The sequence below is a fragment of the Pantherophis guttatus genome, chromosome 4 (assembly GCF_059756535.1).
Source record: "Pantherophis guttatus breed Tessera chromosome 4, ASM5975653v1, whole genome shotgun sequence".
Taxonomy (NCBI): Eukaryota; Metazoa; Chordata; class Lepidosauria; order Squamata; family Colubridae; genus Pantherophis; species Pantherophis guttatus.
In genome coordinates this window covers 83953784-83981747 of record NC_142066.1, presented here as the reverse complement: position 1 = coordinate 83981747, position 27964 = coordinate 83953784, and the positions used below count along the sequence as shown (strand labels likewise).

The 27964-nt window shown below is 40.5% G+C and overlaps 1 protein-coding gene across 12 annotated transcripts in view; it reads left to right on the top strand.

Annotated features, from left to right (window-relative positions):
- BBS9 (Bardet-Biedl syndrome 9) overlaps positions 1–27964 on the top strand; it is a 547167-nt gene that overhangs the window by 360157 nt on the left and 159046 nt on the right. For 7 of the 12 annotated variants that reach the window (XR_015734231.1, XR_015734233.1, XR_009620981.2 and 4 more), the window contains one exon: positions 7789–7896. The exons of 2 other annotated variants lie outside the window; for them this stretch is intronic. Coding sequence is in view for 6 of the 10 variants with exons in the window: in XM_087894074.1 (XP_087750200.1) it covers positions 7789–7896 (108 nt within the window). In the remaining 4 variants the exon portion in view is untranslated. Of the gene's footprint in view, positions 1–7788; positions 7897–8034; positions 8638–27964 lie in introns of those variants that run through there. 3 more of the 12 variants (XM_060686099.2, XM_087894075.1, XM_087894077.1) reach the window with 2 other exon arrangements.

Sequence of the window (27964 nt, the reverse complement as noted above, 5' to 3'; positions counted from 1 at the left end):
TTTAAAAGCATTTTTTCGGCTGAAGAGATTGTAGGAGAAAATGCTTTTAAAAGTAAAAAAAAAGCCTCTGATGATCATGTGGCTCAGGTGGGCATGGGGGGGGGCGCAGGGATTTTTGCTGCCGTGTTTTTAATATTCAGTGCCTTGATTCTCAATTCCAGGCTTCTGCATTACATATCACATATATTGAACCTGGTCTGGGAAACATAAACTTGAAAGAACTTGAAAATTCTGTTTAATTGCTACAGGATCTTGCAGAGTTGGGGAGATAAAACTTTACAATTTTAATAAAAGAATTAAAAGACATCAAACCTGTTAAACATGGTTTCAGCTTGAATATTGCTCGCTATACATTTGAATGTATAATAGTTCAGGTATGCATTTTCCAAAGAAAGAAATAACTGATGCCCCAGCCTAAGTTAAGCAAGAACATTCTTCACTGCATGGCCAAAAGATTTGTTGTTAATATCTGCAAACTGACTTTCAGACTAAAGTTTATATATTTCTACACAAATAGAAACAAATTTCTATGAATATGTCCACAGGAAAATAATTGCTTAATAATTATTTTCAAATGCTCTACAATTGTTCCCATCCCCTTAAATATTCTTTACATGAATGTTACAAAGTTACACTGCAACACTGATATTGTTCCATTGGTTTATTAAAATATACTCGATGCTGTAAGATGAAATTTCAAATAGTATTTATATTAGATAAAATGTTTATAATCTGCTTTTCTGTCTAATAACTGGATGGTCTTGATAAAGAATAAATTAGCACTCGCATAACTGGACTTTTAAAAATTGTGGCAGCAACTGGGTACTTTATCTGGGATGTCTGATCTTAAATTAGGGAAAGGGAATTGAGACTGTAGGCCCACTGCAGTCTTCATAGCAATTGCAACACAGTGATGGAGTGACCAGTGGTTGCTAAGTAAGGACTACTTGTACTTTAATGAATGACTATCTGAGAATACCAGAGTTTAGGTTAGACTGGGAAGTCAAAACACACCTTGAGGACAGGTAATTGTCATGTGTGCCTCCATTCAGAACCCAAAAAAGAAAACCCCCAACTCCATGTTTGTAGAGAAGAGTACTTTTACTGAGTTTGAAAAGATAGCAACAAAAGAAAAGCAAGATCTTAACCAAGAGGCGTGAAAGTTACATATTGAAAGTTTCCCCAAATCCCTTCCCCCAAGGACCCAGGCTGAATGTCCAATCCCCATCCCATATGGTGTCATGTGGGGCACATCTTCAGGTGTTTTTGTCCATCTGGTATTCCGGGACAGCTGACCTTGACTGGTTATAAACATCTCCATTCAGCTGCACAGTAGATCATGAGAGCATCCCTCTCTTTTTATTCACACAGACCATCTTCACTCCAGCTCACATCCCCACCCAAATGCCAATCTCCCCCCCCCCCATTACTATGGCAGCCAATAGCAAGCAAGCATCAAGGAGACTGACATTCGCCCCTCGTGCAGTAGAGGCATTAGCCCTAGAGAAAAACACAACACAAAATAGATAGATACAGGATCATTTACATTTCTAACATCAAGGCTTGTCAGGGTATTTAGTGTGAAACAGTTGTAAGACTTTTGGGGCTCTGACATCTCAAGTGTTCACCCATTCAGATTGAGAGGGAAGAAAATGTTTCCAGGATACCAAATACTGTATTTTCCCCCTGTTTCCTGGAATCCAGGATCTCTTTGGCTTTGAAATGCTGCTCTCCTTCGATGAGGAGGGAACAAGAGGGGTAGGTTGGTCTGGTCGAAGAGGGGACACATGTTCAGGTTTCAGCAAGCTAACATGAAACACAGAGTGGATACTTCTAAGGTTTTTTGTTAGCTCTAACTGTATTGTGACCAGATTTACAACCCTTACAATTGGAAAATGGCCTACATACTGAGGACCCAGTTTCTTTGACTTCTTGGTAGTCTGTCAGTATAATTTATGTAACATCTGAGGTATTGTTCTAGAACCGAATTAGCGTGTTCACAAGCCCCATTGGTTTGAGGGTGGTGGGAGAAGTTTAGGCTTCGGGCGGAGCCTAACAATTTCAGGAAATCCCTCCAGAAGTGGGAGGTGAATTTTACCTCCCTATCCAAAATGATGCATTCAGAAACCCTGTGTAACCTATACACATGTTGAATAAACAGTTTAGCTAGCGTTTATGCGTAGGGAGTCTTGGAGCAGGGTACAAAATGTGCTTGCTTGGAAAACAAGTCTGTGACCACCCAAATGACCTTATTTCCCCCACTCTTGGGTAGTTCAACAATGAAGTCCTTGGATATTTCCTTCCATGGAGCAATAGAGCTACCAACATTCTGGAAAAGTCCAACTGGCTTTTCAGGAGGCCTTTTTGCAGATGCACATACAGGACAACTAGCGATGTAGGCTTCTATGTCCCATTTTCAAAGAGGGCTACCAGAACTGCCGTTTAACTAAGTGTAATGTTGTCACAAACCCAAAGTGTCCAGCAGCTTTTGAATCATGGTCCTGTTGTAATACAATCCCCCCAAGACTGGCGGGAACATATAACTTAGCACCCACCCATGCTAGTCCTTCACAAATGGTGCAATTGTTTGAGTGGGACAAGAACCAGTCATCAGTTTTCAGCACCCCCTTTAACTGCTCACTTAAACTTGTGGGAAGGTCAAAGTCCGTCTTCCCCTGGGCTCTGGTGACCACTGGGGCAGCCAGTTGCTTGGAGAGGATAACCAGGTGGATCACTTCTGGCCAAGTGCTGTTATACTGGGGTAATCTAGATAAAGCGTCTGCCATAAAGTTCTTTTCCCCAGATGGTAGCACAAGGAGAAATTAAAATGATTAAAGTGTTGTACCCAACAGACTTACTTGAGTGACAATTGCCGGGGTGTTTTTAAGGCCTCTAGGTTTTTATGATCTGTCCACACCTCAAAAGGGTGTTTTGCCCCTTCGAGGAAATGCCTCCAAGTTTGTAAGGCCCATCGGACAGCAAATGCTTCCTTCTCCCATATTGCCCATCTTCTTTCAGTTTCCGTTTCTGTTTGTCTTTAGCAGATCAGTAATGGATAACACAATTTTAGCAAAGGCGGGGCTGAATTGTCAATAAAAGTTCGCAAAACCTAGAAAGCTTTGCAGCTGCTTTCTGGTGCATGGGCGCACCCACTCCATGACTGCCCAAACTTTCTCTGGGTCCATTTCTATCCCCTCATGCAATATGCGGTAACCCAAATAGTCAATCTTAGTCTGGTGAAATTTGCACTTTGACAATTTGGCATACAGTTCACCAGCCCTAAGTTTTTTCAGGACTGATCACACTAACTTTACATGTTCCTCCATGGTTTCAGGAAAAATAAGGATATCATCTACATAGACCAGGACCGCCTTGTAAAGGTGTTCATGCAGCAGCTCATTTATCAGTTGCATACAGCTGGTGCTCCTTGTAATCCCTCAGGTCCCAATATTCCTTTGGAATTTTTTCCTCTCCAAGTATGTGTTTGCTTGCTATTGCTGCCAGCTCCCTTGCAGCTTTGGCTATGCATGGGGGATTTTCTCTCCCTCTCCCTGGCTGGGTGGAATGGATGCATAACAGTCCCTTCCTCCAGTTCACGTGAGGATTCCATTTCCAGAGCCAGAGTAATCAGAGCAAGAGGGGTTGTTCCATTCCAGGGGCTATGATGAAACTCAAAGTCTCTCGGTGATCCCTGAGAGATCTCTACTGTTCCATCACAAAATGAGCTGCCTCCCCCCACCCCCAGCTACCGACCCATCCAACTGGCAAAACTGTATGGGCACTTTCATTGTTCTCACTCTCAGTCTTAATTTCTCCATCACCTCTGGGCTAATTACGCATCTTGTACACCCAGAATCCAAAAGAACTAGCATCTTCCCTTGGGCGCTGGATGAAGACACCCTTAATTCCACTGGGATGTTCATGGGGCCCACATGCTGACTTACTAGGGGGTTGTTGTTGGAATCAGTTTCACTCTCCCTTGGGGTTGTCGGAGTTCCCAGATCCTCCTGGCCCAGAGGAGCAAACTTGACTACTTCCATGCCTTTCAGGGCTGTTTCGCGGTGTTTTGCTGGTGGCTTTTTGGTTTTCTTGCCTCCAGCTGATGTTGCTTTAGAGCCAGGCTTGGTGAGGCAATCAACAACTCAATGCGCCTCCTTCCCACATCTGAAGCATGCCTTGGATCTGGATTTGGCCATTGGCCCACCTTTGGTAGCTCTAGTGGCTCTTTTGGGGCAGAAGGGAAAGACTTGTTCCAGCTGTGGTCCCCACAGTACCAGTATCTGGCCAGGTTAATTTCCACTTCTGCTGCCAACACATACCAGCACTGAAGGTCTTGGGGGGGGGGGCCTCGGGAGATACAGCATTGGTAGACCTCATCATTGAGCCCATCTTTGTAAGATTCTATCAGAGCCTCTTGGGATCACCCATGCATGTGGCAAGCCAGCTCGTGAAACTCCTAGGTGTATTCAGCCACTGCCCCGGTTTATGGTCTTCACCCTGATCCTTGCCTTACGTTCAGCTAGGAGGGCCATCATAAACAGATCATTATCTCTCAGCTGGGGGTCATCATCATTGTGAAGGGTGACCATCCACTTAGCTGCAGTCCCTTCCAGGGCCATGGTGAAACACCTCACTTTGGCTGCTTCTGAAACAAGATCCTCCCCATACTCCTGCATGTGATTCCAAACTTGGGCCGGGAAAAATTCCAGAACTTTGGGATCCTCTTGGTATTTTACTTGCAGCTGAGGAACCTTTGGAATTTCGTGCCTCCAGGGGACACTCCTCTCCACCAGGGGGCACCTAGGCTGCAGCATCTGCTTGAATGCCTGCAGCCTGAGCTGGCCCTGGCCGAGCTATAGGAATCACTTCTGGGTTTGCAGAGGTTTCTGCTCCCCCTGCTGCTTCCCCAGCCTCTTTGCATGCCAGCAGGCCATACCTTTCCTCAATGGTCCCCCTGAGCTCTCCAACTTTCAAGAGCTTTGTGCAGAAGGTGCACGGCCTGGGTCAGCAGGAGGTCTTCTTTGTCAGCTTCCTGCCAGGCAGCCTATCCTCACCGGTATCTGGCAGCAGTTACCCCAGGGGGGAGCTCCTCCAGAATTTCTATTCATCTTTTGTCCAATGACCATTCGGCTTGGACCGGTTTCTCTTCAAGCTGCTATTCTGACAGCCACTTGATCTCCTCTCAACCACAGTGGGACTTGGGTGGGTTGACCCTGCAGCTCCCATATCCTCTTGATTGCTGCCGTGGGTAAACATTCTTTGCTCAGCCCCCACAGTAGACTTGGTCTCTGGGTTGGCTGATAAAACAGATCTTGCTTAATGTCAGGCATGCCTCCGTTCAGAACCCAAGAAAGAAAACACCCAACTCCATGTTTGTAGAGAAGAGATACTTTTACTGAGTTTGAAATGATAGTAGTGAAAGAAAAGCAAGATCTGAACCAAAAGGCATGAAAGTTATATATTGAAAGTTTCCCCAAATTCCTCCCCCCCAAGGACCCAGGCTGAATGTCCAATACCCATCCCATATGATATCATGTGGGTCACATTTTCAGGTGTTTTTGTCCATCTGGTATTCCGGGATGGTTGATCTTGCCTGGGTATAAACATCTCCATTCAGCTGCGCAATAGATCATGAGAGCATCCCTCCCTTTTTGTTCACACAGGCTGTTTTCACTCCAGCTCACTTCCCCACCCAAATGCCAATCCCCCACCCCCCATACTATGGCAGCCAATAGCAAACAAGCTCAATGTCATTACTCATGACAGTAATGGTGAATCATTTCCATACTTTTGTCAAGGAAACTGTCTGATGAAATAACTTAGTATCAAAGATATTTATTTAGAAAGTATATAATCTCTTTAGGTTTCAGTTAAAAAATAAGTTTTCAGAATTTTCATTTATATGTAGGAACAGTATTAATGGTTAGGTATTCTCTTGTAATTTTTGTATTTTGTATTTTTGTATTATGAAATAATATTAAAATATTATTTCAATCAATCTTTTGAGGTTTTTAAGTAAATAGGTTTTTATTCAAATCTGTCAAAGGTATTTTTTTTCTTTTTTGAATAAGGCAGAATATAGTATATAGAACATTTGAATAATCCTTTTGAGATAAAAGTTCCCATGTGCAAACATATAGCAATAATTTCTTACTGTTCTTTGTTCTGAAAAGAAATGCTTTCTATATACCGTATTTTTCAGACTATAAGACACACCGGTGTATAAAATACTCCAAGATTTCAAAGAGGTAAGTAAGAAAAAAAAGGGTTTTGTCCTTCCTGGTCCCCAGGAGCACTCTGCAGGCCTCCGAAACCCCCTGTGCGCACCATTTTTCGCAAAAATGGACCCGTTTTTCACCCATTTTTTGCAAAAACTGGCATGTTTGCCCTCATGGACCACCAGGACCACTCTGCAGGCCTCCCAAACCCTCTGTGTGCCCTGTTTTTTGCAAAAATGGGGCCATTTTTTGCCCATTTTTCACAAAAACGGGGGTGTTTTTGCCCTCCACCATCCCCCAGGAGTTTTGCCCTCCACCATCCCCCAGAGGCCCTCTGCAGGCCTCCCAAACCCTCTGTGTGCCCTGTTTTTCACAAAAATGGGCAAAAAATGGGCCCGTTTTTGCAAACAACATGTGGAGGGTTTGGGAGGCCTGCAGAGTGCTCCTGGGGGCTGGGGGTGGGCAAAAACAGCCCCATTTTTGTGAAAAATGGGCCCATTTTTTGCAAAAATAGGGGTGTTTTTGCCCTCCCCAACCCCAGAAGCACTCTGCAGGCCTCCCAAACCCTCTGCGCGCCCTATTTTTCAGAAAAACGAGCCCATTTTTTGCAAAAATGGAACGAGTGGGGCAGGGCTTTGGGAGGCCAAAAATGGCTGTATTCGGTGTATAAGACACACCAACATTTCCACCTTCTTTTAGTGGGAAAAAAGTGCATCTTATACTCTGAAAAATATGGTATATAGAGTATATATATCTCTTAAAATGTATGCATCCTTTATAATTGTCAGTTCATTTGTATAAGCTAATTTAGCTCTTACTAGATCTATATATTATATCTTAGGTATTTCATCTCATCATATTATTTTTATGGCATGTTCAGATAAGCAGGAAAGGCCCTCTTTAAGAATTTTTCCATTCTGTGATAACAACTAGCAGGTATTAAATTGACTGCTTTCTCCTACCTAGCCTGCAAGTAAGTAGTTAAAGTATTGGACTAAATCTCCAGGTTACTGGAGAACTTCTATTGTGATCTATGCTAATAAAAATCTTGGGCTAAATAAACAACAGGATTGTTTATACAAGTAATTGTTTGAAAAGTAAAGGGTGAATGCACAATGATTAAGTGTGTTCTAATATCCTACAGTATTAACAGTGATGCTGAGATACAAATGTTGCATACAGCTGCTTGTGAAGAACTCTGTTTAATTGGCTCCAATGTCGATCTAGTCCAGTGTTTCTCACCTTTGGCCACTTTAAGATGTAAATTTCAACTCATGCTACCTGGGGAATTCTGGGAATTGAAGTCCACATGTCTTAAAGTGGCCAAGATTGAGAAACATTGATTTAGACTTAACAATGCATCCTGCAGTAGGCAACCAAATTTATGAAAAGAGAAGGGAGCCTGGTCCTCAATCATCCTGTTCAGTCATCTGCAGCAACAAATGATCTTAGCTCACTCTACATTTTCTATAGTTAAAAAATAGCTAATACTTTCTAAAAGTTAGATTACTTTTTTCTTTTTTTAATGCTCTTATGCCTTAATTTACCAATTATTTTATTTGTAATTTAGGTGGCTGTGATACTATCCCAGAGTCTGATTTTGAGGAAAGACCAGCCACACAAAACTCAACAAATTTTGTCAATTACAGAAATCTGGATAAGCAAGATAACAAACCTGGTAAGATGAATGAATTTTCCATAGGGCAATTATCATAAAAATGTTTCATGATAAAGTTTCATGATAAAGTTTCATGATAAAGTTTTTCAGACCCTGTCAATTTTTGCATATAGGAACATTAATTGTTTTTTACTACAGGGTTCCAAGCAAGCAATGATGAATCTGGGTTTCTCAAGGCCCTTTGTATAAGATGCTTAGAATTAGCTTCACATCTGGAGTTGGTCCATTCTTCCTAGTCTCTCTAATATCTTCCAGTTTTAACTGCCTACTCATTTTGGGCAAAGTTTGCACTCTCGAGAGAGATCATCCAAGGTGTTCCGTGTTGAAAAGCAAGTTTTTAATCCAAGGGTATTCTTGGTCTCATGGCTTCTTTGTAGAGCAAGCAATATATTCCAATCAAACGGTGAAAGTGATAGTAAACGGAGAAATAACAGAAAATTTTAACATAAACAAGGGTACAAGACAAGGATGTCTACTATCCCCTCTTTTATTTATACTAACCCTAGAGGTCTTACTTAGACAGACCAGAGAAGACCCAGAAATAAAAGATTTGAAGATTAAAAAAAGAACAACACAAAGTACAAGTTTTTGCAGATGACCTAGTATTTATTTTGGAGGAACCCCTAGAAATAGGACCCAAATTAATAAAGCAAATAGAAGAATTTGGTGCAGTGGCAGGACTTAAAATAAACAAGGAAAAGACCAAGATATTGACAAAGAACTTTACAAATAAACAGAAAATCATACTGACGGAAAAGTTGGATATGCAGATAACTAAAAAAGTTAAATACCTGGGAATTTGGCTGACAACAAGATGTACATCCATTAAAGAAGACAACTATACTAAATTAATACAGCAAATAAAGACAGATCTGGACAAATGCAAAAATTTACAGCTGTTGTTGGTCAGAAGGATAGCCACAACAAAAACAAATATTCTACCGAAATTGCTATTTTTGTTTCAAGTAATTCCAATAAAATTAGGAAAAAACTTTTTTGAAGATTTAAATAGACTGACGTTAAAGTTCATCTGGCAAGGCAAAAAACTAAGAATCAAATTGAAAATGCTACAAGATACCAAAAACAAGGGAGGTTTGGGCTACCGGACTGGGAGCTGTATTATCAGGCCTCAGTGCTCACATGGGTGAAGAAGTAGATAAATTTGAAGAACAAAAGAATATTGACAAGAGAAAGGCATGATTTACAATTGGGGTGGCATGCATTTGTATGGTACAGGAAAAGTAAACCACATAGATACTTCCAAAGACACTATATTAGAAATGCTCTGTTGTCTGTATGGGAAAAAGTCAAACAGATTCACTATATGAAAATAGTGGTCTGGCTATTCTTGATGGAAGAACTAATATACCTTAATGTTTTAGATCTGGATAAAATTGTAAGGTACAAAGATACACTAAATGAACAAGGGGTTTTAAAATCAAAACAGGAAATAAAAAATCAGGGAATTGATTTGGACTGGTGGCCACATATTCAAATAGAAATGAGACATAAGAAAGATACAGAGATATATGGATTTTATAAGAAACCCCAAGAATTGGACAAGATACTGTTAGGGACAAATGAAAAACTAATAAAGAAAATTTATAATTACCTATTGAACTTTAAAATGGAAGAAGAATTTATAAAAGAAACCATGATAGCAAGGGCAAAATTTTTTGGGTATACTATATAATTAGATAATAGGCATAATAGGATAATTAGATAACAATGTCAACGGCATACAAAGAAAACCTGTACAAAATATATGTAAAAGATTTGAATTAAGAGATATATGTATGGGGGAGGAGGAAATGGTTAGATTATGAGTTGAAATTGTTAAATTAGGATTTATTATATAATTTTACAGCTGAATGTTGTTTTGAAATGCATAGTATAAGGGGGATATAATAATATTGTTAGAAGGGTGGAGATAGGTTAGCTTACTGATTGTTTAGTTTAGGAAAAGGGATATTATGCTATATTAATATACATAAAAGATTTGAATTAAGAGATATATGCATGGGTGAGGAGGAAATGGATAGATTATGAGCTGAATAGATGAAATTGCTAAATTAGGATTTATTATATAATTTTACAGTTGAATGTTGCTTTGAAATGTATAGTATAAGGGGGATATAATAATATTGTTAGAAAGAAAGGGTCAGTATATGGGGGGTGGAGTAAAAGGATGGTAAAGTATTATATAATCTGTTATTAACTTGGGTTTTATTTTGGAGAAGCCACAGGGGGAGGGGAGGGGGGTTAGGGAGGAGGGGGGGAAAGGGGGGGATTTGTATTTGAAAAACTTTTTCAATAAAAAAAAAGAAAAAAAGAAAACCTATACAAAATGTTTTATAGATGGCACTTGCCACCAGCAAGAATGGCAAAAATGTTCCCAAATAAGTCACCAGAGTGTCGGAAATATAAACAGGTACCAGGATCCTATTATCATATCTGGTGGACCTGTCCAACAGCAAAAAAATATTGGTCAAAGATAAAAGGGTGGTTAGAAGGGATGACAGCACAACAAATAGATCTAAAACCAGAACTATTCTTATTAGGTATACTACCCGGGAAATAAAATAAAAGAATCACATACTTAATGTTACATGTAATAACAGCTGCTAGAATCACATATGCACAAAATTGGAAAAATGAAAGTATACCTATAGATGAAAAAGTAATAAAGAAAATATTAGAATGAATTGGACAGGTTAATGATGGAACTTAAAGATAAAGAGGAATCAGAATATTATTTAACATATCTAACAAATGGTTAGATAACAGGTGCAGAGATTAATAACTTAATAACGAAAAAGATCAACAAAATAGAAATAGATATAGTTATATAGATATAGATATATATAAGAATAAATACCATAAGCAATAGTACTATTGGACTGTATGCGACTATAGAGACTATACAGTGATAAATGTATAGAACATATGGTACAACTATGAAAATAATGGTTATAACTATGACGTACAACAAAAGAGACTATATTGTGTGACTACGAGAATAATGGTTATACTCTTAAAAAGGACTTCATACAGCCAGTACACTGTCGTTGCAAAACTGAAAATGTGATGTTTAATAAAGGAAAATGTATAATAAAAATATTATTTAAAAGAAGAAGAAGCTGTAGCTGATTGAGAATGCAATACTCTTAAGTGGTAATGGCATATCAGACATTGTCAAACATTGTTTGATTTGCACTAGTACCTTATGATTCTTGACGAACTTATCTTTTCTTTTATGTACACTGAGAGTGTATGCACCAAGACAAATTCCTTGTGTGTCCAATCACACTTGGCCAATAAAGAATTCTATTCTGTTCTGTTCTGTCCTGTCCTGTCCTGTCCTGTCCTGACCTGTCCTGTTCTATTCTATTCTGTTCTATTCTATATTACCCAGAGTTAGATTTTTTAAGTGCTTCTGTTTAAATCGTATCATTCAATTTGATTAAGGAGGATATATTTGGTGCATGTTTTCATTCACTGAAAACTAAATGCAAAATATGGATATTTACTCACTGTGAATATCTAAAGCTTTGTTCTAAATTATGAATTTGAGTTTGTCTGATCTGCACTTTAGCAGTGATAAAATGAGATTTCCTACATGAAATATTAGCTGTGTTGTATACATTTCTTCTTTACAACGCTCAAATAATAATAATAATAAATAATAATAATAATTTAATTTGTATACTGCCCTACTCCCGAAGGACTCAGGGCGGTGAACAGGCACAGAATAAAACATGTAAAATACAAAAATTAAGAACAGAAATAAAATTGAATTAAATCAATTTAGCCCAAGACAAATTTAAAACCCCAGGTTAAGAACAAATTAAAATTTACATTAAAATTTACATTAAAAAAAGAATGGGAAAGGTTAGGCCAGACCAGCCTGGTGAAATAAAAAGGTCTTAAGAGCGCGGCGGAAGGTGCATAGATCTGGGATCCTCTGTATCTCCGGGGAGAGCTCGTTCCAGATAGTAGGTGCCCCCACAGAGAAGGCTCTCCCCCTGGGGGCCGCCAGCCGACATTGTTTGGCCGACGGCACCTGGAGGAGTCCCTCTCTGTGAGAGTGTACTGGCCGGTGGGAGGCCGTTTGCGGCAGCAGGCGGTCCCGTAAATAACCAGGCCCTAAGCCATGGAGCGCTCTAAATGTGGTAACCAAAACCTTGAAGCACACCCGGAAGACCACCGGGAGTCAGTGCAGCTCGTGCAGGAGAGGTGTTACACGGGAGCGCCATGTTGCTCCCATAACCACCCGCGCGGCCGCACTCTGCACCAGTTGGAGCCTCCGGGTGCTCCTCAAGGGGAGCCCCATGTAGAGAGCATTGCAGTAGTCCAGACGGGAAGTGACAAGGGCATGAGTGACCATGCATAAGGAGTCCCGATCCAGAAAGGGACGTAACTGGCGAATCAGGCGAACCTGATGGAAAATCCTCCCGGTCACGGCCGTCAAGTGCTCTTCTAAAGACAGCCGTGAATCCAGGAGGGCCCCCAAGTTGCGAGCCCTCTCTGTGGGGGCCAGCGATTCGCCCCCGATAGTCAGCGATAGTGTCAACTGACTATATCGGGACGTTGGAAACCACAGCCACTCGGTCTTGGACGGATTGAGCCTGAGCCTGTTCCTTCCCATCCAGATCCGCATGGCCTCCAGGCACCAGGACATCACTTCAAGGGCATCGTTGGGGTGGTCCGGGGTGGAGATGTACAGCTGAGTATCGTCAGCATACTGATGGTACTTCACCCCGAAACCACGGATGATCTCATTCAGCGGCTTTACATAAATGTTGAACAGAAGGGGCGAGAGGACCGACCCTTGTGGCACCCCACATATAAGGTGCCTCGGGGTCGACCTCTGCCCTCCTGCCAACACAAACTGCGACCAGTTGGAAAGAAAGGAGCCTCAAAAGCCATTGAGTGATCTAATAGGACCAGGACAGAGGAGCAACCCCTGTCCCGAGCCCTCCAGAGATTATCCACCAACGCAACCAATGCCGTTTCTGTGCTGTACCCAGGCCTGAAGCCCGACTGGAACGGATCCAGATACGCCGTTTCATCCAGGTGCTGGGGAGCTGTCGTGCAACCACACTCTTAACAACCTTCGCAACAAAGCGAAGGTTGGAGACCGGACGATAATTCGACAACACTGCCGGGTCCAGGGAAGGCTTCTTGAGGAGAGGCCTCACCACTGCCTCTTTCAAGGCGGCGGGGAAGTCACCCTCACCCAATGAAGCATTTATAATCCTCTGGAGCCAGCCTCGCGTCACCTCCCGGGAAGCCAGCACTAACCAGGAGGGACACGGGTCCAACAAACATGTGGTTGCATTCAGTCTCCCCAGAATCCTGTCCACATCATCAGGAGTCACAGGATCAAACTCATCCCAGATAACATTCTCAAGACCTGCCCCAGTCATTCCCACTGAACCTACCCAGTCAGAGTCCAGATCTTCCCGAATCTGAGTGATTTTGTCATACAGATACTGTACAAAGTCCTCGGCTCTACCCTCCAAGGGGTCCTCCCGCGCTCCCTGGTGGAGTAAGGAGCGGGTCACCCTAAACAGGGCGGCCGGGCGATTATCTGATGAAACAATAAGAGCAGCAAAATAATTACATTTTGCTGCTTTATCGCCACTAGGTAATTCCTAATATGAGATCTTACCAGTGTCCGGTCGGATTCGGAAAGGCTGGCCCTCCAACTGCTCTCTAGGCGTCTTTTCCGGCACTTCATCTCCCTCAGCTCCTCAGTGAACCAGGGAGCCAGGTGAGATCGGCGCTGGGTCAGAGGCTGCAAAGGCACGACCCGATCCAGAGCTCCAGCGGCTGACCTATCCCAGGCGACTAGTTCTCCAGTCGAGGCGTGTGCCAGAGCCTCAGGAAATGGCCCAAGCGCCATCTGGAACCTATCAGGTTCCATAAGGCGCCTGGGGCAGAACCATCTTACCGGTTCCGCCTCCCTGCGGCAGGGTGCAGCGGTTCGAAGGTCAAGGTGAAGGAGAGAGTGATCTGACCATGACAAGGGCTCGGTGACTATATCCCCTATCTCAAGATCACTCCACCACTGTCCAGAGACAAAAACTAAGTCCAGCGTGTTTCCCCCCATGTGGGTAGGGCCATGAATTAACTGGGTCAGGTCCATAGCTGTCATGGAAGCCATGAACTCCCGAGCCACCTCAGACGTCTCAACCACGGACGGCAGGTTGAAATGCCCCATGACCATAAGTCTAGGGGTATCAACCGCCACCGCGGCGATGATGTTTAGTAGCTCGGGCAGGGCTGCTGCCACGTGGCAGGGAGCCAGGTACGTGATCAGCACACCTATCTGAACCCCATGACCCCACTTCACAAGGAGGGACTCACAGCCTGCCGTCTGAAGGACAGTGGCCTCCCTCAGTCTAAGACCTTCTTTAATAATAACCGCTACCCCCCCTCCCCTCCCCTGTGGCCTCGGCTGATGAAATGCATGGAAACCTGGTGGGCACATTTCTACGAGGGGGACCCCCCCTAGGCCCAAACAGGTCTCCGTAATACCTGCCAGGTCCGCTCCCCCCTCCTGCACGAGATCACAGATGAGGGGGGCCTTATTTACTACAGACCTGGCATTGCACAGCATCAGCCGAAGGCCTGGGCCCTGAGGAACTGAGCAACCTGAGGAACGGGTGGAGCCTTGGGGGCTGGAGCGCGCTACCACTTGTAAACAGCGAACACACGCTCCCCTAACACGATATGGCCCCCTGCTCCCGCTGTATTTTAATGCTTTTTGTAAATGACACTGATTTCTGCACTGTACTATTCTATCATTCTTGACAGTATTAGGGATTTGGCTGAATAGATACACATTCTTTCTCTTTCTGCTCTTCACTTAGGATAGGTTGGATAACTATACATGATATGCTAAAAGATTATTTGAAATATTCATATATTAATGGTACCTCTGATTTGAAAGAAAAGGACAGTGTACTTGGAAGAGGGAGAGATCATTTACAAACTTAAATCCTGAAAATAAGAGATATAAACCTCAGTTAGAGTTTCTCTTCAAACTGGTTTGTCATTAATTTGGCTCATTCTTCTATTATAAAATGATAATATACTTAAAAGGATTTTAATCAAATATACTAACCAAAGATTTCTACATATTTTTGCTTGTTTATTTCGGATTATTTCAAAACATTGCCCTGAAATAGTTATCTGTTCATAGGGAAATTCAGATAAAGATTTTGAAACTGCTTTTAAAGACAATTTAACCTATTTTAGCAGCAGCAATAAAGCAGAAATATTTGTTTTTTTAGTCCACCTTTTTTTTTTTATATGGGTGAAGATGAATCCTCATGCTCATTATAAGTAGTGGACAGATGGTTCATGGAATCTAGAAATAAATTAGGAATTCAGATAACAAAATTACTGTATAACTTGATTGATTTAATTTCATCATACTGATGTGATACACACTGGAGTGGTAAGCTAATAATTGGTTCATTCATCATATCTGCCATGTTTCTTGATAAAATGTCAGGCTAATGTCAGCCCCCTGAGGTAAGCAAGGTCAAGGAATGGAAGAAGCAGGGATTCCAGGAATGTCTTTATTGTTGAAGGGTAGAATAACATCATCTCAAAATCCTGTCAGTTTCTATCTTTTCTATTTTATACAAAACTAAATCAAGGAAGGGTTATTCTGATTTTTTATTATTATTATACTTCTGCTTTCTCATGACTCAGTTGCTGTTTCTCTTCTAACAGTTCATTGCTTTCACCTGTTCTCAATAACAGATCTACATCATTTTCTCAATTAGGCTCAATGAACTATCAATCGATGATATCAAACTATCAGTGAAAGCCAATGCAGTCTAGTGGTTAAGGCACCAGGCAAGAAACCAAGAGACCATGAGTTCTAGTCCCACCTTGGGCTTGAAAGCTGATTGGATGATTTTGGACCAATTACATTTTCTCAGCCCAACCCAGCTCACAAGGTTTCCATTGTGGGAAAATAGGAGGAGGAAGGAGTATTAAGTATGTTTGCCACTTTGACTTATTTATAAAAAACAATAAAGGTGGAATAAAAATAAATTTAAAAACTGGATGAGAGTAAAGCCGTAATCCAGGGGTGTCAAGCTTGCATCAGGGTTGTGTTTGACCTGGGGGGTGAGGCTCCGCCCACCCGCCGAGTTGTTGTTACTTCCTGGTTTTATCCAGGAAGTAATGTGTTTTTACCCTCTGCACATGCGCAGAAGGTTTTGCGCATGCGCAGAGGGTCTGCGTGCATGTGACCCGCGTGAGCACTTCCGAACTGGTAAGGAAGGTAAGTAGATTTCACCCCTGTGCTACGATTTATTTTTCTGTTCAGTTTGGACAGTTATTTCAATGATTATTATGTCACTCTTTTGTGCCGTTCAATTTTTAGTCTCTCAGAGTTTGATACTGTTCCCATTTTGTTTAACAGCTACACAAATCTTTTAAGTGATATATATTCATCTGTTTGAGATAAGTTATCATTGTTATCTTCCTCAAGTCTTTTTTTTTTTTATTGAAAAAGTTTTACAAATATCAATTTTTCCCCCATTTTCCCCCCCATCCCTCCCTAACTCCCCCAAACCCTCCCCTCTCCCCATGACTTCCCCAAGGTGAAATCCATCCACATATATTATATCATACTTTACCACCCCTCTATTCTCCCCCCGTGCACTATACATTTCTACATAACAATAAGTTATTTTGCTCCCTATAAACTATACATTTCTACACAACATTTAGCTAAAAGCTATCTGGTACTTCCTAGTTTGGTATTTATTCTGCACATAATCTATCCATTTCTTCCACTCCCATACATAAGTCTCTTGAGTCCGGTCTTTTAAGTATGCTGATATCTTTGCCATTTCTGCAAAACTGGCCATCTTCAAGGTCCATTCTTGAATTGTAGGCATATCATCCCTTTTCCAATATTGACCAATCAGTAACCTAGCTGCTGTCACCATATACAATATCAACTTTGTTTCTCCCACTGAAAAACCCTTAACTATACCCAGTAAAAACAATTGAGGAGAAAATTGAATTTTTTTCTTCAAGACATTTTGCATAACCTACCAAATTTTTATCCAAAAAGCCTTTGCTTTCTTGCATGTCCACCATATATGATAATATGTAGCATCTAAACAATCACATCTCCAACATTTCGGTTGAACATTAGGATACATGCATGACAGTTTCTTAGGATCTAAATGCCACCTATAAAACATTTTATAAAAATTTTCCCTCAAGTTCTGTGACTGCGTAAATTTAACATTCTGAACCCATATTTTTTCCCACGTTTCCATCATAACTGGTTCTGCAAAATTTTGCGCCCATTTTATCATACAATCTTTAACCAGTTCATTTTCTGAGTCTCTTTCTAACAAAACATTATAAACCCTCTTGATATGCATTGGGCCTTTCTCTTTTATCTGTCTAACCAATTCTTCTTCATGCAACATTAAACCAGTCTTTTGATCTTCTCTCCATCTCAATTGAAGTTGATTATACTGTAACCAAGTTAAATTGATCCCTTCTTCCAACAGTGTGTTCAATGTCTTTAGTTGCCATCTTCCTCCATCATTAAAAAGTACTTCTTTGTATAAACCCCCCCCCGAGTGACTTTATATTTATATTCCATATAATGTGACCAAGATCCAACCACTACGGTATTTTATTATCCCATTTGAGTCGGTGCTTCTTCCATACTCTCATCAAGGAGCTTCTAAGTATATGGCTATTAAATGCTTTATCCACCTTATTTTCATAAAATAAATATGCATGCCAACCAAATTCAAGATCATAACTCTCAATATTCAATATTCCAGTCTTTGTCCTTCCAAACCAGTCACTTGCTTGTGTAAACGCTGCAGCTTCATAATACAATCGCAGATTTGGAAGTTTAAGACCACCCCTTTCACGCACATCTTGCATAATTTTCAATTTAACTCTTGGCTTTTTCTCATTCCAAACAAACTTATTCACTCCTTTTTGCCATTCCGTCAAGTATTTATCACTTTTAAGCACCGAAATCATTTGAAACAAAAATAAAAATCTAGGTAGAACATTCATTTTAACTGCTGCTATTCTTCCAAGTAGAGACAGCTGCAGTTTTTTCCAGGTTTCCATATCCTTTTGTACCTTTCGCCACAACACCTCATAATTATTTTGAAACAGTTTTATATTTAAATCTGCAACTTGAACTCCTAGATATTTCACCTTTGATACTATTTCAAAGCCTACCTTCCTTTCCAGTTCCTTCTTTTGATCAACTGTCATATTTTTAACTATCATCTTGGTTTTTTTCTGATTGAGTCTAAATCCTGATACCATACCATATTCTTCTATAATGTCTTTCATCTGAATTATTGATTCCCTCGGCTGTGTTAGGGTAACAACCAGATCATCTGCAAATGCCCTTGTTCTGTAATCCTCTTGCCTTATCACTATTCCCTTCAAAGTGCTCGAGTCCCGTATTGTATTCAACAAGACTTCTAAAGTTAGAATAAACAACAACGGGGATAACGGACAATCTTGTCTTGTACCTTTTTCTATACTAAAATTTGTAGTTAAACTTCCATTAATAATAATTTGTGCTGTTTGTTCTTGATAAATTGCTGAAACCGCCTGTACAAACTGATCCCCAAAGTCCATCTTTTTTAAAGTCTTTAATAGAAAGTTCCAATTCACTCGATCAAAGGCCTTCTCCGCATCCAAAAACACCAGCACTGCAGAGATCTGTTTATTCTTCTCAAGATATTCCAATAAATCTATAATTTGCCTCACATTATCCTTCATATATCTGCCTTCTATAAGTCCTGCTTGATCATAATGAATCACCTCTTGAATAACTGGCATTAATCTGTTGGCTAATACTTTTGCAAAAATTTTATAATCCGTATTCAGGAGAGATATTGGTCTAAAATTTTCCGGTTTTGTAGAACCTGCCTCCTCTTTCAGTATCAGAGAGACAAAAGCTGCTTTCCATGAAGGGGGTATTTTTCCCCCTTGTTGTATGCTAAGTCTTTAAGATGTTCAATCATTTCTGCTTGTAAAGTTTTATAGTACACCGCAGTTAAACCATCTGTTCCTGGAGCTTTAGCTGTTTTCAGTTTTTTAATAGCAACGATAATCTCCTCAGCTGTTATTGGTAAACTCGTTCTTTCCTTTTGATCATTAGAAATTTTTATAACTCTCTTTTCTTCTAGATATTTATTTATAAGTTCATTCTGTATATCATCTTTAGCATATAGTTTGGTGTAATAATCCAGAAAGGCTTCTTTGATTAGTCTTTGTTGAAATACTTCCTTCCCTCTATACTCAATACTCCCAATAGTCCGAGTACTCTACTGTTTCCTCAGTGTGTAAGCCAACCACCTTCCTGGTTTATTGGCATTGCAAAATATATTGTGTTTCGCAAATTGTAAGTTAGTTGCTGCTTGTTCCGCTGTGAGCATATGGAATTGATCTTTCAAAAGTTTTATAACTCCTTGTAATTTTTCATCTGTTGGATTTTTTATAAGCAACTGCTCTTTTTTCTTTATCTCCCCTTCCAATTCTAATCTTTTTCTTTGTCGATTTGATTTATGTTTAGAATTCATGTAAATCAGTACCCCCCGCATGTACGCCTTGCTCGCATCCCAAACAATTTCAATAGGGATACCCTTATTCAAGTTCATTTCAAAAAATTCCTTCATTTGTTTTTTAAATTCATTTACATTCTTTTCATATCTAAACAAATTTTCATTTACTCTCCAAGATCTTCTCTCATTCTTTCCCATTTCTATTTCTATCCATACCGGGCTGTGGTCAGATAAAGTCCTTGGAAATATCTTTGTTTTCTTTGTTTTTGAAAGTAAATCAACTGTAAGTAAAATAAAATCAATCCTAGAGAAGGATCTGTGTCTATCTGAAAAAAAAGTAAAGTCCAGTTCTTTTGGGTTATGCACTCTCCATATATCTTTCAATTCCAAATCTTCTTTCATATCGAAAAAAATCTGTGGTAGTTTAATACATGACTTTGCCAAGCTCTTTTTATCTTTTTTAAGATCTATTACTCCGTTCCAGTCTCCCATAATTAAAATAGATCTATAATTCCTTTGTAATATTTTGGAATACAATATTTTATAAAAATTTTCTTGTTGATTAGGAGCATAAATTCCAATCACCAGAATTGGACCATTATCTGTATAAAGTTCAATTGCTATGTATCTTCCACAATCATCTGCTTCTATAATTTTAGCTGACAATCTTTTGTTTATATAAATCACCACTCCATTCTTTTTCTCCAAATTTGAGGCTATAAATTGTGCTCCTAATCTAGAATTTATCAAGTATTTTTGATCTTGTGTCCTAATATGAGTTTCTTGTAAACAAATAACATCATTATTAAATTGTCTCAAGTAATGAAATAATTTCTTTCTTTTCTGTGGTAAATTCAATCCATTCACATTTCAAGATAGAAACTTAATTGTCATTTGGATTCTCCTGAAGCGATAAGAGCATTTGCTGAAGTTTCTGTTCCAGACTAGAAGCCTTTGGCTTAGCTCCTCCCATGGCTTCAAGTTCTTGTGTTTTGCCCTTGACTCCCTTCTTGTCTTGTGGTGGCTTAGGCCTCTGCTGTTGTTGTTTTTCTAGAATTTGCTTATAGGCTGCTCGAGTTATACGCTGATCTTTACCTTGACAGGACATCAAATCAAGATCCAATGCTACTTCTCTTGTATTGTTAGGTGGTCCAGCTATAGCCTTTAAGGGAAGATCCAGCAACGGCTCATCCAGAAAGCCCCCTGTAGCTCCTTGTGATTCCATTGCCTCCATCTCCATCTGCTTCCGCTGTTCTTCAGTCTCTTGTTCAAATTGCTTCTCTTTATCACCCTCCTTTATATCTAACATTGATGATGTACGTGGAGATGTTGAACCAGCTTTGAACACATTAAAGTAAAATTCTTCCGCTTTTTCAACAGTATTTAATCGATATCTCTCTCCTTGAAACCTGAATATTACGCCAGCGGGTGCATCCCATCTAAATGGAATTTGTTGTTTCTTTAATTCAGCCACCAAAAATCCAAAATCTTTTCTATCTCTTAACATCTTGGGCGGAAGCTCTTTATAAATCCCAATCTCCCTTCCATCCACTTGTATAGTAGAAACAAAAGACTTTTGCAGAATTTCATTTCTTATTCTTCTATCTGTAAAGTAAATCACCACATCTCTAGGCAGTTGTCTTTGCCTTGCCACCCAAGAATTCACTCTGTAAATCTTGTCAATCTTGCAAAAAATCTCTTCAGGACTAACCTTTAACATCACAGCCAGGGCATCTGCACAAACCCTTCTGAAATCTTCTCTGTTATTTTCCTTTATACCTCTCAGTCTCCCAGCGAACTCCATAAATCTAAATTGCATCATTGTCACTTCATTTTCAATCCTTTGTGTTTTATTATCCACATAGAAATTTTATAATCAGTTTCCTTCATTTTAGATTTTACTTCTAAATTAAGTTTTTCCACTTTTTTATCAACCTGGATAACTACTTCTGACAAGCCAGTCACAGCTGTCAGAATGTCCTGTTTCACCTTGTCATACTTTTCTTGAACCACTTCCTTAATTTCCTGTTGGGATTTCTTAAACTTCTGATCCATAATTTCATCTTGTTTCATCAGAGCCGCAACGATAAATTCTTTCAGATCATCAAAACCAGCCTCCTTTGTCTGGCTCTGTGTCTGCAAGCTGGAAAGCTGCTCTTGTGACTTATGAGTGGGGGAAGCCCCCCCCCACTGCAGCTTTAGTGTCTGACTTTGCTTGGAAACCATTCTGCCACATAGATTAATTCTTTCTAGAAAGGAAGTCCTCCCTCCCTTTTTACCACAGAGTCCTTTCAAAAATTTCCCCAGCTTTAATCAAGTCTCAAGGGAGAGGGAACAGATCCAAATCACTTTAAAAAAAACTTTTCCCTCTTCTTCTAGCCAGCGCTGTTACTTTTGGTTACTTTGTAGCGTATTAAACAGCCAGGCAAGTCCACTTTCACTTTCAGCTTTTTTTACTGCTGCTGAAGCCGGACGCCATTTTAACAAACTTTTACTTTTTCTCGGTTCTTAAGTTCATTCACAGGGCTAATAAAAATACTTGCAGTTTGAATTTTGAGTCCAGATTCCACCCTGCTTGTTTTTAATAGTTCTCTTAGCTTTCACTTGTTACGTTGGTCGCGCTGTCTGGCTCTGCTTTAAGCAGAGTTGTCCCCGGGGTCCGGAGCCTCGGCGAGCTGTATAGGGAGCCTCACCCTGCTTCCTCCCCAGATGCAAAAAAATAATCTGGGGACTTCGCAGGGGGCTCTACCTTGTCTCGCCGGCTCTCCTCCCGATTCTTCACGATCGTGGAGTTTTTCAAGCCGCCTCTCAGCTGTAGAGGCAGCTCTTTACGGGCGGCGGGGCTGGCGGTCTTAAAGAGACTGTCTAGCGACGAAGCGGAGCCAACCGGAAGTCCCATCTTCCTCAAGTCTTGTTGTGCTGACTCCTACTGTGTATGTGTGGGAAACTGGAGGAATTCCAGGGAGAGATAAGTGATAATATCAAGAATGTATACCAAGAATATAATCCCAGCATGCTCACCCAAGTTGTGAAGTAAGGTGTTGAAGGCAGATTAGTGACAATGACACTATGCAGGAGAAAGCAGGTAATAAATCATTCATATATTTTAACCAACAAACCATATTAATAGTGTATAGTAATTGATGGTATTTTGAAGATCCCTCTGCACTCAATATGCTACTGAAAAAGAGCTGGAGTGTTAATAGCGTTATAGCACACTAGACTAACATTTTGGGACATCTGGTTGCTGATTTTGCCATGCAGAAAAAAGAAAATGGACGCTCCAAAGGTAGAATTACGAGACATAGAAAAACTCAATCAAACATGAAATAGCTAAACTGTAGTTTGATATCTTAGGCATCAGCAATTGAAATGGGTTGGAATTGCACACTGTTCCTCAGTATTAGTTATTATTGTTTGGCAAGGTTTGAAATATAACTATCATTCCCAGTTTAAATATATAATGGGAATGTGAAACTTTCAGAAAAATCACATCTGTATGCTAACAAATGCTTTAAAATATTCCTTTCCTTAACCCCCCTCCTCTTTCAGTAATTTATACTCTTTAAACTAGGCTTAATGGCCATAGACATAGTAGTTGATAAAATGTCATGGCTTCACAAGAAAATTTTTTATAATATAATATAATACTTTTTATAGTGTTAATTAAAAATAATTTCTAACGTATCTTTGAATGCTTTACATACACATAGAATATTCATATATTAATAATATAACTATCTTAAATATTTTATAAATCAACTCATCTCATCTCATCAACTCATTAATGCTTTTTTGAGTGAGGGTTTCTTCCCCCTCTCTCTGAAAGAGGTGGTGGTGAAGCCTCTCCTCAAGAAGCCTTCCCTGAACCCAGCTGTATTAGTGAACTATCGTCCAGTCTCCAACCTTCGCTTTGTGGCGAAGATTATTGAGAGTGTGGTGGCGCAACAGCTTTCCCAGTACCTGAATGAAACCGATTATCTAGATCCGTTCCAGTCGGGTTTCAGGCTGGGGTACAGCATGGAAACGGCATTGGTTGCATTGGTTGATGATCTCTGGAGGGCTCGGGACAGGGGTTGTTCCTCTGTCCTGGTCCTATTAGACCTCTCAGCGGCTTTTGATACTATCGACCATGGTATCATGCTGCGACGATTGGAGGGGTTGGGAGTGGGGGGCACTGTGCTGCGGTGATTCTCTTCCTTCCTCTTTGACCCTATGCAGTTTGGGTTGGCAGGGGGGCAGAGGTCGACCTTGAGGCGCCTTGTCTGTGAAGTGCTGCAAGGGTCAGTCCTCTCGCCCCTTCTGTTCAACATTTATGTGAAGCTGCTGGGCGAGATCATCCGTGGTTTCGGGGTGAAGTTCCACCAGTACGCTGACGACACTCAGCTGTACATCTCCACCCCGGACCATCCCAATGATGCCCTTGACGTGATGTCCCGGTGCCTGGAGGCCGTGCGGATCTGGATGGGGAGGAACAAGCTTAGACTCAACCCTTCTCTTCTGTCCCCATCTCACACACGCACACAAACAGACAGCCGGGGGTTAAATAAACTGGCAGACAACCAATTCTTCCAATAAGAAGCTTGGCAGCAACCCAGTAGCTGCTTGCCAAGAACTTTACTCATAAACAAAATACACAGTTCAAGCATTGTCCAGTTCGTAAAATAAATCCAAGGCCAATAATGTTGTTTCCAAAGATGCAATGTGACTCGATAGTAGTTAGTTTTGTCCGTCACAGAGTCTGAATGGCCACCTCACCCCCTTTTATACCCTGTGGGGTGTGGTGCAGTGACTCAGCTTAATCTCTGGCACGCCTTTTCTTCTGTTGCACGCGCTTATCTCTGCGACGCTGCCGAGGATCCAGCCAAGACTCATTTCCCTCATTACTGTCCACCTGTGGCTGTGTGGACGTGCTTGGCCCTGGCCCTATCTCTTGCCCTTCGGCGAACACTGAAGGCATTGCCAGAGAGGAGGGTCCTGGAGAGGGAGGCCTTGCCAACTCCTCTCCTTCACTCTCGGAGTCCTCTCCTGCCAATGACACAGGCTCAGGTAACGGAGCCACAACATCTTCCAAGACCGAGTGGCTGTGGTTTCCAGCGTTCCGGTATAGTCAGCTGGTTCCATCACTGACTATTGGGGGCGAGATCTTGGCCCCCTCAGAGAGGGTTCACAACTTGGGTGTTCTGGATGCACGGCTGTCTTTGGAAGATCATATGACGGCTGTGGCCAGGGGAGCTTTTTATCAGGTTTGTCTGATACATCAGTTGTGTCCCTTTCTGGAGCAGGATGCCCTGCGCACGGTCACTCATGCCCTCGTCACGTCACGTCTGGACTACTGCAACACTCTCTACATGGGGCTCCCCTTGAAGAGCGCTCGGAGGCTCCAACTGGGCCAGAATCACCCATTGTGGGTGATTATGGGGGCGACTCGGCACACTCACGTAACACCTCTCCTGCGCGAGCTGCACTGGCTCCCGGTGGTCTTCCAGGTGTGTTTCAAGATGTTGGTTACCACCTTTAAAGCGCTCCATGGTTTAGGACCGGGGTATATACGAGACCGCCTTCTGCCACCGATAGCCTCCCACCGGCCAATATGCTCCCACAGAGAGGGGCTCCTCAGAGTGCCGTCGGCCAAACAATGCCAACTGGCGACACCCAGGGGGAGAGCCTTCTCTTTGGGGGCACCAGCCCTCTGGAATGAGCTGCCCCTAGAGGTTCATACGATCCTTGACCTGCGTATTTTTTGCCGCACCCTGAAGACCCTTCTGTTCCAACAAGCCGGGCTGGCCTAATATGAAATTTATAATGGGTGTATGTTAGTTTTTAATTTGTGGGCCAAATTTTTATATATTCGATTTTAAATTGTTTTTAAATTTTGTAAATTTATATGTGTTTTAATATGGCTGTACACCGCCCTGAGTCCTTCGGGAGAAGGATGGTATAGAAGTCCAATAAACATAAACATAAACATCTTTAGGTGTCTTATTTTTTCAATTCTTAAATAAATTAGTAAATACTGCTGTAAACAAAGAAGAATTTCTTGGTTATTCTCCATAAGTGCTATCCAAAACAAAATTTTAGTTTTTTTATAAAGTTACTAGCTATATATCTCCAGCAGTAGTTTAAAACATGATATAATTTAAAGCATGAAGCATTAAGGAAGATATATAAATATATAATATTTTATACACACACACAAAACATATGCAACTTGATTTTTCCGGTTTGGTGTCGTGGTGAGATGGTTGAGGATAGTGGGGCTCTGCAAATCCCGGCCTATTCCTCTTTGTTTGGGAGGGGTGACGAAGAAAAGACGGACCCCTTGCTGATTCAAGGTATCCTCCTGATCAACGAAGAAGAGAGATATCCATTATGGCCAGACCGAAGCTGGGGCAACCAAAGAAAGAAGCACTAATGAGCTGTTCGTGAACAGAGTATTGGAACTAGGTGAGACGACTTTCAACTCCTATTTTAGAGACTTGTCCCTAAATAAAAGAATTACTGAAAGAAAGATTCTCCAAAGCGTAGAGAAAGCGGCGAGTTAATTTGTGGAGATAGATCACAGACCCAAGAGACAAATGGAACTGTAATGGGAGACTATTAAGTTTTAAACTATAAGAAAGACTGGACTGAAATTTATAGTATTGTGAAAAGTAATTTAAACTTGTAAATAATATTTTTTTGACTGCTGGAAGAAATTTTATAAAGAAAAACAACTTTTTTGACTATTTGACAATCAGCTGGTATATCTTTAGCTTCATTTCAATACTGGAAGCTAGAGCTGGGATGACACCTACTGGTGAAAAAAGACACTACACTACTACATAGTTGGAAAAGACCTTGAAAAAAAGCCAGGATTGATAAAAAGAAGGCAAAGTAAGTGAAGAAAGGCAAATAACACCTGGAACAATGGATTATTTTAAATAAAACTTAGTACAAGTGGAACGAGAAAGAGCAGGGAGGATATCTACTGATGGACAAGATAAAAATGGTAGCTATAAGATTTGCTTTCTGGCAGTTTGGGAGTAAATAGAGAGCCTTTTGAAGACTTTCAAAGTAGTGCAGATGGTAAACAACATGCTGTTTTTTGGAATTGCTTTGAATTGCTCTTGAGTCTGAACGATTGATGCGGGTGGACTAATGGATCACGGGGGAATTTGATGGGCCACTCTGGATTATAAATACTGTTTGATAGAACATCCTACGAAGCGAAAGAAGAAAAGTTAAACAAGATCTACAAATTTGGACAATTTAGAGGAAGTAAATTGATTGACTCTGAGGAATATAAATATAGTTGACTCTGAAAAACAGTTCCAGGATTGAGCAAACTCTTCTCTTTTTGGCTTTTTGGTGTTCTGGACATTGGGGACATTGGGATTTTGGTGGATTATTGAGCAACTTTCAGCCTATTAAATCAAAGCAAGATGTTACAACGGGAAAAACAAATACGTTTCAAAAAGAAATAAAATTGGTGTTTCAATATATTCAGGAAACTATGATAAAGAACCATAAGGAGATGAAGAACAGATGCATGAGATGGATATGAGATTAGGAAATCATCAGCAATTGACAATGGAAAATGAACAAAAAATCCAGAAAATAGAGGAGAAATTAGAAGGAGCGGAGGAAAAAATAGAAGGGGCAAATCAACAACTGACACAAACATAAAGATCTGGGAGAGATAGTAATAACTTTTGAAACAGAGAAGGTAATTTGCTATTTAAGAGGTCAAAGATAGAAGAGGATAAAGAGGGAAATCTCCCAGAAGTGATGAAAGAATTATTGGTGTGTACTTTAAAGTGGGAGGTAGAAGTAGAGACAGATGAAATACTTAGATTAAGTATAAGTATGATGTAAGGAGATATAAGATCCCAAGGGAGGAGCATGTGAGATTTTTCAAAAAATTCAACAAAAATTGAAATATTAAAAAGGGCAAGAGATGATGGTTAGATACAGAATACCTTTTGATATGCGACTTGTTCTATTAGTGGCTAGAGAATAGAGGTAGAAGTTAGAAATTGGGAAAATATTATTAGGTATACTGCTATATAATATAATATACTATTATTACTATGTATACGTAAGTATTAGAAATTAAAAGATTATTATTATGTACACGGGAAAGGTATTATTAGCATTATTATTATGTATAAAGTAAATTGAACCAGACAATACATTGTTCACTAAGTACCTATCTATGTTAAAGAAAAAAGTATAAATAAAATTTAAAAAAACATATGCAACTAGAAAACTTATTTATGCAGGGTAGGTGATTAAGGAGGCATAGGGTATTTTCATTACTTTTAAATTGTAGGGAGAAATTGTTGTGGTAATTAATCTGTTTTCTCCGTCATCTGTTTAATGACAGAAACGGAGAAGAAGAGACATTAGGAAGTCCTGTAACATATAACTAGTTATAATAAATAGCAAAAATGGAGGCTTCCGGTGGTGACATCATTGTGGAGAGGGTG